We start from the raw sequence: 11,922 nt of genomic DNA, 5'->3' as shown, positions 1-11,922 counted from the left end.
AATGGGCTATTAGAATCCTCTTTGTCTTTGTGAGACCCTGGCTCAACCACCCTGAGTACCTGATTAGCATCTAAATGTCCTGGTCCTGGTCTTCTACCTTTCCAGGGGTTCAGTATACCATTATAGATACCAGGAGGTTGAATCTTAGCCCTCCATTTCTGTTTAGAGAAGGTCTTTCTTTTTTAACAAAAATAGCTTCCTTGACTCCTCTTTCAAACCATCTTTTCTCCCTGCTTAAAACCTTCACCTCACCGTCTTCAAACGAGTGATTAGAGGCTTCAAGATGGAGATGCACGGCGCTCTGAGGTCCTGAACTTGTATTTCTTCTGTGCTGATAAAGCCTCTTGTGTAGAGGCTGTTTGGTCTCACCTATGTAACGTTCTTTACAGCTTTCTTCACTGCATTGGATCGAATAAACTACATTGCTCTGTTTTTGAGTCGGCAACTTGTCCTTAGGCCAATAGCCCATTAAAATTCTGAATAGGCTAGCTCGGTAGATACAAGGGGGGAGTTTCTGTTGAAACAAACAACTCTTTCTACTTCAGGAAGGCTCCTCCCAATGGGCGGGTCTTACCACAGAACAGTATTAATATCAGAGTTCTCGATCTAAATTCTTTTATTGACAATGACTCTTGGATGAGAGTCGAAACGTCTATTTTTTCAAACTGAGTCCAGATGACTACAACTGAAGCTTTTTCTACTATGGAACACGCCTGGACGAATGAGGGATTACGCCGACATATTCCTTTATTGTCCACACATGGGGAAATTTCGTTGTTGCAATGCAGGTAGATACAGAGGAAAAGGACAGATAACTTATAGGAAGTTTAAAAAACACTCTAAATAGAAGAACTCTTATAAACAAAAACTCTTATAAACAAAAACTCCTATAGACAGAACCTCTCATTTCTTGATAAGGAATGGAGGAGAAAAATAAATAAAGATAAAATAAAATAAAAACAGCTAGCGTAAGACAAAATAATACTAATAATAATGGTAAAATAAGCCATTATTATTAGTATTATTTTGTTTAGAGTTATTTTATTAGAGTTTGTTTTATTCGATTTTTTAGAAATGAAATGCCAAAGCCTTGAATTAACATATTAATGTACGATAATCATTATTATTATTGAATATACCCAGCCATTTTATTTTTATTGAATTTCAATCATCCTATTATTTTAAAAGGTTATAGCCTTAACAACATTGATCCGAAAATGCTGTCGTAACTTTCATGTAATCATTGGTCACATTTCAGAGCAGAACAATCCCAATACCACAAATCTATTATTTTCAATTTAGCATATAAATGTCAATATGGTTGATTGTAATAATTGTGAAATGTGTTGCTTTGAAAAGGTAATTAGTCACACATTACTAGTGTATAAATGTATCAAATATGAGCTTCTTATGTTTCTTTAGACAGAGGTAAACAACAAATGACTTGTTTAAACTAGCTCAAATGACATCAACAATAGAAATGGGAAACATCTCTGTCTCTGAGGTGTTTTACCTACAGCAGAAGTCATGTTTGTTCATGTTTTCCCTTTATAGCACATTCGCATATATCAGCATGCCCTTTCTTAAGCTGCGTCCTGCAGAGGTTCTCCTGGTGGTGTCTCAACTCATTTAAAAACTAGTAAGTCAAGTATTTTCCCAGTAACACAGCAACGCAACTAAGTTACTTAAAATTCTGATTTAGTTACTGTAACCATTTGTAACTAAGTCATGTTCAACACTGTTTTTTGAAGTGAGTTGATTTAAAATACAAAGGATCAGACTGACTCTCCCGCTTTACCCATATTCACCATTTCATGTCTTATATTATTCAACTCTTTCTTTCCCCGAAATATTTTTTTTAAATCAATAAATAGAAATTAGACATTCTTTAGTTGGTCAAGGCTCACATTGATAGAAGGATTAGGCCCAGTGCCTTATGGGTCCTCGGGGAGTGTCCACTTCTGTGTAGGCTATTTATGAACTGTTGGACCCTGGTCACAAAATAGAAGCCACAAGTGCCTGGCTGAGGTAATGGTGCAGAACGCCAGCTCCTCCAAAGGTGAATTTTTTATGCAACTAAATATGCTCACAATATCTTCACGTGTGGGTTGAAACTTGTTTGAGAAACGTAAAAGAGCTGTGACAAAATGAATCAACATTTTGAGTTTACACAAGTCATTTATTTCAGGAGCAGTGAGGTAAAAACAAACTGATACTCGCTTGTCCTCTTAAACAGAAACCGAACAGCATTTTTCAATAAACAGTAGACTGAAATATCCAATCATGCAAGTATTGTCAGACTGGGGAGCGTACACAGAATAATTGAGTTTTGAGGTATTAAAGTAATAAAAATACATATGATCATGTGCCAGGCAGGTTTTCACTTTTGAATATGAAAAAAGGCTAAAGGTTTCACTGGACAGCAGGGACATAGTGAATACTACTTTTGTCCGCACCACACAACAATGTGGCCGTACCTGCTGAACACTGAGGCTGTCAGAGCTCTGAAGCTCTGCAGGGTTTGGCCTGGTTCTTGGGTGGGAGACCACGGGAAACCAGGAGCCACAGTGGAGTGGCTCTTGTGCAAAACACTCTATCCACATTGATGTATCTGATGTATGCGTTAATGATAGATGGAGGCCGGAGGAGCCTATGGCACAGATGGCAGCTTCGCTTCTGTCAGTCTGCCCCAGGGCAGCTGTGGCTACTGATGTAGTTTACCACCACCAGGTGTAGAGTGAATGAATAATGCAATGTAAAGCGTCTGTACGTGTCCAAAAAGAGCTATGTAAATCCAATGCCTTCAAGTTTGTTTTTTCCGTTTTTTTAAATTAAGTCCGTTTATGACTCGTTTGCACTCATTTCTTCAATATAGTGACTTAAGCAGACTCTGGGATGGCCTTCTGCTATTCCTGTGCATGGAACATTGAACCTTTGCTTATGAGCTGAAGAAGTCCGCGGCCTCGGCGGTGCTCTCGAAGCTTGTGTCCGTGCTCGTGGTCCTGACCCCGGGGGCCCGCGACTCGCGCATTAACGGGAGGAACGCGTCACTGTGGCACGGGCGCACGGCCCCACTTGAGCCCTCGCCACTGCCACACGTGAGTGAGTGCTCAGATTCGCACGAGCGCAGCGCCATCAGTTCGATCTCGTGCTTGGCCGCGGTCTCCAGCACCTGCTGCTTGTTGTAGAACAGGACGAAGTTGTTGATGATGGGGTGAATGGGCAGAGCGATGGCGATTACCCCGCACAGGAAGCTGATGGCCGCGTTGCACCTGCCCAGAGTGGTCTTTGGGTACACGTCTCCATAGCCCACTGTGGTCATGGTGATGACCGCCCACCAGAAGGACTGCGGGATGCTGGTGAACAGCGTTTCGGGGTGGTTCTGCTCCATGGTGTAACCCAGAGCAGAAAATAAGAACACCCCCACGCCCATGTACATGAGCAGGAGGCCGAGCTCCTTAAAGCTGCTCTTCAGGGCAGAGGTCAGGGTCTGCAGTCCAGACGAATGCCGGGCCAGTTTGAAAATGCGCGCAATGCGCATGATGCGTAAAGCCTGCACCGCCTGTTGCACGTTGGCCAGCTCCATCATCCCCGCGCCAAAGGAAGTAAGCACCAACACCACGTAGAAAGGCATGATGGCCATGAAGTCAATGATGTTCATGAAGGCGAGGACGAATTTGAGTTTATTTGGCGCAGACATCAGGCGCATAATATACTCGATGGTGAACCAGCCGATGCACACCGTCTCGATCATCTCCAGAACGGGGTGCTCCGTGAGGGTGCCCTCTGCATCCTCCACCTGTAGGTCCGGGATGGTCCCCACACACATGACCACAGAGGAGATGAGGATGAACACAAAGGACACTATGGCGATGATGCGCGCGGGCATAGAGGACTCGGGCTTCTCCATGAGTCTCCACAGAGACACCTGGAAGCGCTGCCAGCCCCTGGCGTTTGGATCTCCCTCCCGGTCCACCAGGATAGTCCGGACCTTCTCTGCGATCTCCGCCAGCTCATCTTGCACCTCCTGCAGGTGGCACTTACAGCAGTCATCCAAACAGTCAGCGCCAATCCTCCAGTACTCCATCTCCTTCATGAAGCAGATGGGACAGATGCCGCGCTTCATGTGGATCTCTCCGTAATAATACAACTCTATGATGCATTTGAACGCCTCCGGGTCCCTGTCGAAGTAGAACTCTCCCGTCTCAGAGTCGTAGTCGTCACACAAAGTCAGTATATCCTCTGGAGCTCTGAGCGAACAGCCGTGCAGCTCCGCCAGACGAGTTTCGGGAAAGCGGCTCAACACGTCCTCGTACAACACCTGTTTGACGCCGCCGATGTTCACCACAACCTCGGTCTCCTCACTCGCGTCGGAGCCGTTGCAGTCTGCATAACGTGATCTCTGAATCCCCCACATTGTGCACTAGACCCACAAAAACATAGATGCAGTTCAGATGTCCACAGTGGTCTCCTGTATCCAAAAGGCGCGTGGGTGTCATGCGTAAAAGTGCACCATGATCATCTTGTCTAGGTAAATATGCGCTCCTCCGGCTCCAAGTCGCGTCAGTCCGGAGCGCTATTTGTCAGTGAGCAGTGCGTCTGTGCGTCTGTGCGTCTGTGCGTCTGTGCGTCTGTGCGTCTGTGCGCTCCGAGAAAGTTGGCATTGAAGTGCGCCTGTAGTCAAGGTGGCAGAAGTTAAGTCAATTCACTTCCGGAATCAGCTTTTGGATAAAGTTAGAAAAAGAAAGGGCCAAACTGAGAGAGCCATTTTATTTTTTGAATAATAGACCTAGTGTAAGCTGTATAAGTTTAAGTCTAAGAAACAATAGTGTCCATATTGGTTAGTTAATAATAGGATGTAGGATTTTAGGATGTTTTTTTAGAATATATTTTCTTTTATTTACAGCTGTGGTTTCCGGTGCCGCTCCTCTGCACGTGTGCGTCTTGATGCATGATGCGGTGAAGCGCGGCGCCGCATGTTTCCTAATGTAAAGTGAAGCGGGACATAAGTCCAGGCAACACAACCTACCGGCTTTTACACGCCACGAGGAACAAACACAGGCTGAGTGTGTTCTGGAGGCACAAACAATTAGCTCCGAAAACTGACACGGGCAGAATCAACAGATTGCAAAATTGTTATGGCTTTGGTTTACCTTCAATTGAACCGAATGTGGTGGTTCTGGTTACTTTTACTTTCATTGTGCTGTATTGTGCACTGTAATAGTCTTTAACTGTAGCAGCCAGCTTTCTTGCTTAACTATTTGCCTCAAAATCCCGTATGGTTACTTTAGACCTACTTTAAAAAAATGCCATGCCTACAGCCTACAACTTATTACCAAATGTTCCTTAACTGCCTCCAAACGACGAAAAAATGAAAAAAAGATCTAAATATAATGTATGAGTTCTGCAGAGTGACGACACAAAAGTGACTGCATCACAATTTATAGTTTGTTTCCCTCTAGTGGACAAAATATATATTCTATGGCCTTTAGCGTCATGGTTTATTTTTTGGCAATAATGTTTTTGTCTCATTATATTCTCCGGACCCCGGACTCCATCCATGTGTCACTGGATCCATCCTCGGTCAATCAGACATATTGTAAAAGTTAAAAGACTCTTCCCGTCTGTAAGTCAAGGCTAACGTTTATTTATTTTTTTCTATTCCACTAAAAACCTTGGAAAATGACTTACTTCATTTTGCCGAGTTGCTACAAGTCACAGTTTTGGTTTCTTGTATTTGAGTCATTATTTCAGTCACTACTTTGTACTTCTACTTGAGTAATATTATTTTAAAGTAACGTTACTGTTAGAGTATACATTTTTTTGCTACTACTCTCAAAATGATGGTCACTCCGGCTAAAATGTCCCTTTACATTTACAGAACTTTCTTGATGGTTTTATCACGCTTAAAGATGGGGAATCTGATGTGTGTGTTGATATCAAAATTACAAAATATAAGTAACAAACATTAGTATTGTGCCTCGTCGACCCAGAAGTAAGATGGTCCACCCCAGTTTCACATTGCCGTCTGAAAAAAGTTGTGCCCAAAAATGAATATTAACATTGTGCCAAAGAGCGTCCTTCCGGTTTCCCGTAATGAAATATCACGTACTCCAGCTTCAACAGGAGAGAGTGTGATCCTTTATAATTTCCTTTATCTTACATATCTTTTGTAAAAAATACAAACTATTTCAACGGTATGAGTTTATAAGTTTTTCTTCTGAAAACACAAAGTATATGGAAGGTTTTAATTAAAAAACATATTACGTAATTTGATGAGATTATTTTTTTCATCAATCAAGTTGCGTTTTGCAAAAGTTACAGAAAAGCAACGGTGATTTCTCCAAATGAATCCCTCTGTCTATGAGATCAATATAAATAATGATATCCTAAATGCAAAACAATTTACACAAAATTCACCCATTTTATTTTATTTATTTTTGGAACACGCATAATAACATTCTTAAACCTTACGGCCGCTGAGGAAAGTCAAGCAGCAGCACAGATGATGGCGCAGTCCATCCTCACCTCCTCCATCACTGTGTAGTCGGCTGGAGCCACTGCATGGACGACACACACTGAAGCACTGCGTTGTGCTGAAAAGGACCACACTTTTGTTAGGGAAAAGTAAGCGTTGTCCTGACAGGTTCTACATTTGTAATGAGAGGCAGGTAATATAAATTTATTTTATGTCAATCTGGGATCCTGCAACTTGAATACTCACCACATCCTGCTATAGTGTATAGAAAGTGTTTTTCAGACTTCCTATAAGTGATCTATTCTTCTGTATATACCTCTGTATCTACCTGCGTTGCACCGATGAAATTTCCCCATGTGGGACAATAAAGGAATATCTTATAGTATTGGCAATTCAAGCCGTACTATGATTCCACATACAGAGGTTTAAAAAGTAGCTCAGAATGCCAGCCCTGAGACACAATGAGAAGTGCATAACATACCACTTTGTGAGACGAGTTGACCAAGGAAACTGATAATGTTAGACAAGGACACATTCTGTAACAGTTGGATGACGCCAGTTATAATAACGTAGAAATGCCAACAATGGTAGAAAAGGAGTTGTCCCTGACTATGACTATGCATGAGATGGATTATTTTCATCATCAGGCACGATCAAGGTCAGATCACAGCTGACCCTTCTCACCCTCACACACCATTGCCAAACTAGGAAAAACTAGGCAAGATTTTAAAATGTTATGCATGCAATTAATATGTGAATGGGCACCAGTTTTTGTTGTAAAATGTTTTATTTGTAGAAAACCAAAAGTTCATTCTGCCAGATAAAGTTGAATCTATTTTGCTAATTGCTAATTCATGTGCAATTACTGTGAAATTCATGTGCAATCTATGTGCCGTCGTGACACATATTCATGTGCAACTACTGTCGTGATCACATGCAATGGTATTTATGTATTTATGCATTTATTTATTTATTTGTCTATGGGAGTTTTTATTTATTTATAGGAGATCTTCTACTGAAAGTGTTTTTCAGACTTCCTATAAGTGATCTGTTCTTCTGTATCTACCTCTGTATCTTCCTGCGTTGCACCAATGAAATTTCCCCATGTGGGACAATAAAGGATTATCTTATCTTATCTCTTATCTTAATGATTTGATTAAAATGTATTTTTTGTAACTGTTACTCCATGACATAATATCTACATAGGTTGTCACTTATTAGCCATCGCAAAAGAAAATGTAACTGTCAACTGGACAAATGTTTTAAGTGAACATGTTTTCACTACTCCTTGAAGTAGCTTTTGTTTGTTTGTTTGTTTGTTTGTTTGTGTCTCTTGTTTATTTGGGACATTCAGGAATATCTGTGGTGTACTATATCAATACCATTTGATATAATCCCCCTTAATGGTCCAGCCGCCACTGTTATTGGATGTGTGTATGTGTTTATTATAGTGGCATTGGCACAGGGCTGGTGTCAGCCCGGGGTGACGGGAGAAGTGGCCCCTGGTACAGATCCAGTGCGCTCCACATAAAGGCGCAGCACGCACCGTGTCACAAACATGTTAATCGTTTGAGAACTTCTAAAGAACAGCATGTGGATAAAGGCTTTGGCCAGTGGTCATTGATGTGCCGCTCCGTGCGCTATGAAGACCCATTTGATACAATGGGAAAAGTATCACAATGTTTTTCTCGGGCTCCTTGTGCTTTATTTGTAACATTTTAATAAACAAACTTACACACAGTTAATAAACATGTTACAGTGATGACAGTTTGAGATTTCATTCATTTGAACTTGTAGCATAAATAAAAGGATTCACAGTTGCCACACTTCAGATCAGACGTGCACGCGCTCCTCTGCGTCAGCGACTTACAAACTCGTGCACGCGCAACTTACAAACACGGGAGCGCGACTTTCTACTCAGGAGCTGAGAAATACCTTATTTTTAAAATTTAAATGTCACTTCGTGGGCTCTGTAGCTTTTGACTTGTTGTCTGCCTTTGTTTATTGCCCGAATTGGATATTGGCATTGTTTTAGTGCCTGTTACAGGTGATTTTATTGCTCGAGTATACATGGAAAAACATGCATTCTTACTGAGTGGTCACCACTGAGAGGTCACCACTCCACAGATCTTAGCTGAACACAGCCTTGTTGTTGTTGTTGTTTTATGGCGGTTGGCATCCGAGTGTTGCATTACCGCCAGACTTTATTCCTTAGACTGTTGTTGCTGTTGTTGTTGTTGTTGTTGTTGTTGTTGTTGTTGTTGTTGTTGTTGTTGTTTTATGGTGGTTGGCATCCAATTGTTGTTGTTGTTGTTGTAGTGTCACCTGTAGCATCTCTTGTTGTTTACTTGTTGTTGTTGTTGTTGTTGTTGTTTTATGGCGGTTGGCATCCGAGTGTTGCATTACCGCCAGACTTTATTCCTTAGACTGTTGTTGTTGTTGTTGTTGTTGTTGTTGTTGTTATCATTTTATGGCAGGTGACATCCGAGTTGTTGTTGTTGTTGTTGTTGTTGTTGTTGTTTTATGGCTGTTGTTGTTGTTGTTGTTGTTGTTGTTGTTGTTGTTGTTGTTGTTGTTTTATGGCGGTTGGCATCCGAGTGTTGCATTACCGCCAGACTTTATTCCTCAGACGTTTCGTAGTCCTCAGACTCTGTCGTAGTCCGTAAAAGTACTCCTCCCATTGCTTTGGCGTACAAAGCCCATGAGGTCATGATGTGTTTTTGTGACTAGAATAGTTGTTGTGTCAGAGACCAACCGGCTTTATTCCAGGGAGACTCCTCCCCACCTTCCTCGCCCTCCTCGACGTTCGGTTAGAAGTCCTTCTTCCATCACTTTGGCGTTTCTAGGCCCATGAAGTCCAAGCGCGTTAGAACATCCTCTTGCTCCTCATCCTCGGCTCAGTCTCCAACACCCCCCACCTCTATAAACGTTTACCCAGCCCTGTGCTACATAAGTAAGCAACCACAGCCTGACACAAACCCTGTGACTGGATCGCCAGAACGTTCCGCAGATTGAACTCCCGCCCATTATTCCGAAACCACAAGGCCAACCCGGCCCTTTCCCTATCATAAGCCTCACAGCAAATCAGCACATGCTCGACAGTCTCTGGCACCTGACAGTGACCACACAGACCGGTCGGATGTTTGCCTATCCTACTCAGTGACCAATTGAGTCCAGTATGGCCAATCCTCATGCGGGCGAAGGCCCTTTCCTCCCACGCGTTCCTGCCCATAGACCCGCAAGGACCCACACTACCCTGTATGTGATAGAGATGCCGTCCAGTAACACAGTGGCTCCAAAATTCCTGCCAAAGGCCGACCACATGACTCTTGATAACGGGCTTGATTTCAGACTTGCCCAACTCAACCGCCACATCAATTGATGGCCGCCGAAGGGAACGTTTAGCCAGTGCATCAGCCATTTCGTTACCATCCACCCCCACATGCGCAGGGACCCAAATGAAGGAAACCCTCACATCCTTCCTGGACAGGGAGAGCATCAGACAGAAGATGCCATTCAACACATCCTGTCTGCAATCCGATTTCCCAGATTTAATGCTTTGCAATACAGAAAGGCTGTCAATGCCGCAACACTGCAAAGCAGATTCCGCCCATTCCAACGCCAACCGTATCGCTATGAGTTCCGACGTGAAAACAGAAAGGCGATCTGTCAACCTCTTCTTGACCGCTAGCCCCAGGTCAGGCACAAAATAAGCGGCGCCAGTACGCCCACTCTCAGGATCCCTAGACCCGTCGGTATAAATAAACACATCACCTGAGTGCTTATCGATGATCGCTTGAACGACAAACTGCGGTGCCCTCCCAGCGACTCCTCTAAGCTTGCCATGCAAGCTAACATCAACAGGAGCCGGGACAAACTTCCACGGAGCTATAGCAGACAAAGCCACCGACGGGCTCACACGCAGATCACCAACCCCCGCAAGCCGCGCCTTCGCATTTCCTACCTGGCTGAAAACCATACCGCCAGCCTCACTCTGCCCCCCATCAACCCTGAGAAAGTCCCTCACCGGGTGAGAGCTCGTATGACCTTGCACATTCACCCAGTAAGCCAACAGAAGTTCTAGCCTCCGGAGCCGTAACGGCAATTCCCCCAACTCAACCTGCAGCGCCGAGACAGGGGAGGTCCTAAAAGCCCTACAGCAGATGCGCAAGGCCTGGGCTTGCTCCACATCAAGCTTCTTTAAGTTAGTCTCAGCCGCAGACATGTAGGCTATACAGCCATAATCAATAGCCGCCCTCATGACGGCCCGATAAATACCCAGGAGCGACCTTCTGCTGGCCCCCCAGTCCTGGCCGGATAGACAACGAAGCAAGTTATTCACCCTTTTGCATTTACCACTGACCTCATCAATGTGCCGACGCCAACTAAGCCTCTCGTCAAAGGTGACCCCCAAGAACCTCACCTCCCTGACCTGTTCGAGCACCTGCCCATGCAGTCGAAGGGAGACGTCCCTATGCCCATTGAAGAAACAGATCACTTGAGACTTCCGTACGGACAGTTTAAACCCCCACTTCAGGGTCCACTGCTCCACCTGCTGTATTGCCCTTTGCAGTTTCGCCTCGTAAAACCGGAGATTCCTCCCTCTCACCCATAGAGCGCCATCGTCAGCATAAAGGCTCCTCCCAACAGACCCATCCACGTCGTCAAAGATGTCCTTAATCATAACATTGAACAAGATAGGGCTACACACACTCCCCTGCGGGATCCCATTCTCCACCCCATAGACCCCAGAGTAAGCAGCGCCCACTCTGGTTTGGATACGCCGGCCAGACAGAAAGCTCCGGACCCAGTTAAACAGTTTACCCTTCACACCACACTTCCGCAGCTTAATGAGGAGCCCATCCTTCCAAACCATATCGTACGCCTTCTCCACATCAAAGAGCACCGCAATAACCTTTTCTTTCTGAGCCCTGGCCAGCTGGATATCAGATGGCGGTTGACATCCGAGTGTTGTTGTTGTTGTTGTTGTTGTTTTATGGCGGTTGGCATCCGAGTGTTGCATTACCGCCAGACTTTATTCCTCAGACGTTTCGTGGTCCTCAGACTCTGTCGTAGTCCGTAAAAGTACTCCTCCCATCGCTTTGGCGTTACAAAGCCCATGAGGTCGTGATGTGTTTTTGTGACTAGAATAGTTGTTGTGTCAGAGACCAACCGGCTTTATTCCAGGGAGACTCTTCTTCACCTTCCTCGCCCTCTTTGACGTTCGGTGCTTTGGAAGTACAAAGCCCATGAGATCATGGGACGTCTTTGTTGTTTTACAAAGCCCATGAGGTCATGGGACGTCTTTGTCGTTTTATCCTTTAGAAGTCCTTCTTCCATCACTTTGGCGTTTCTAGGCCCATGAAGTCCAAGCGCGTTAGAACATCCTCTTGCTCCTCATCCTCGGCTCAGTCTCCAACACCCCCCACCTCTATAAACGTTTA

General features: G+C 44.2%; 1 protein-coding gene across 1 annotated transcript; it reads right to left on the bottom strand.

Moving 5' to 3' along the window:
- Window positions 1-2,158: 2,158 nt before the first annotated feature.
- LOC140369960 (voltage-gated potassium channel regulatory subunit KCNF1-like) lies at window positions 2,159-4,552 on the bottom strand. Its single transcript, XM_072456995.1, has one exon. It carries the CDS (start codon window positions 4,415-4,417, stop codon window positions 2,939-2,941), a length of 1,479 nt encoding a protein of 492 aa, XP_072313096.1. The 5' UTR covers window positions 4,418-4,552; the 3' UTR covers window positions 2,159-2,938.
- Window positions 4,553-11,922: the final 7,370 nt, after the last annotated feature.

This window comes from Eucyclogobius newberryi, unplaced genomic scaffold (assembly GCF_026437365.1).
Source record: "Eucyclogobius newberryi isolate DKJ021-1_F unplaced genomic scaffold, fEucNew1.0.hap1 SCAF_1, whole genome shotgun sequence".
Taxonomy (NCBI): Eukaryota; Metazoa; Chordata; class Actinopteri; order Gobiiformes; family Gobiidae; genus Eucyclogobius; species Eucyclogobius newberryi.
The sequence above is the reverse complement of the archived record's forward strand: the minus strand, read 5'-3'. Positions and strand labels throughout refer to the sequence as shown.

Coding starts and splice junctions, on each gene's coding strand:
- LOC140369960 (XM_072456995.1), bottom strand. CDS start 4,417: ATGTGGGGGATTCAGAGATCACGTTATGCAGACTGCAACGGCTCCGAC.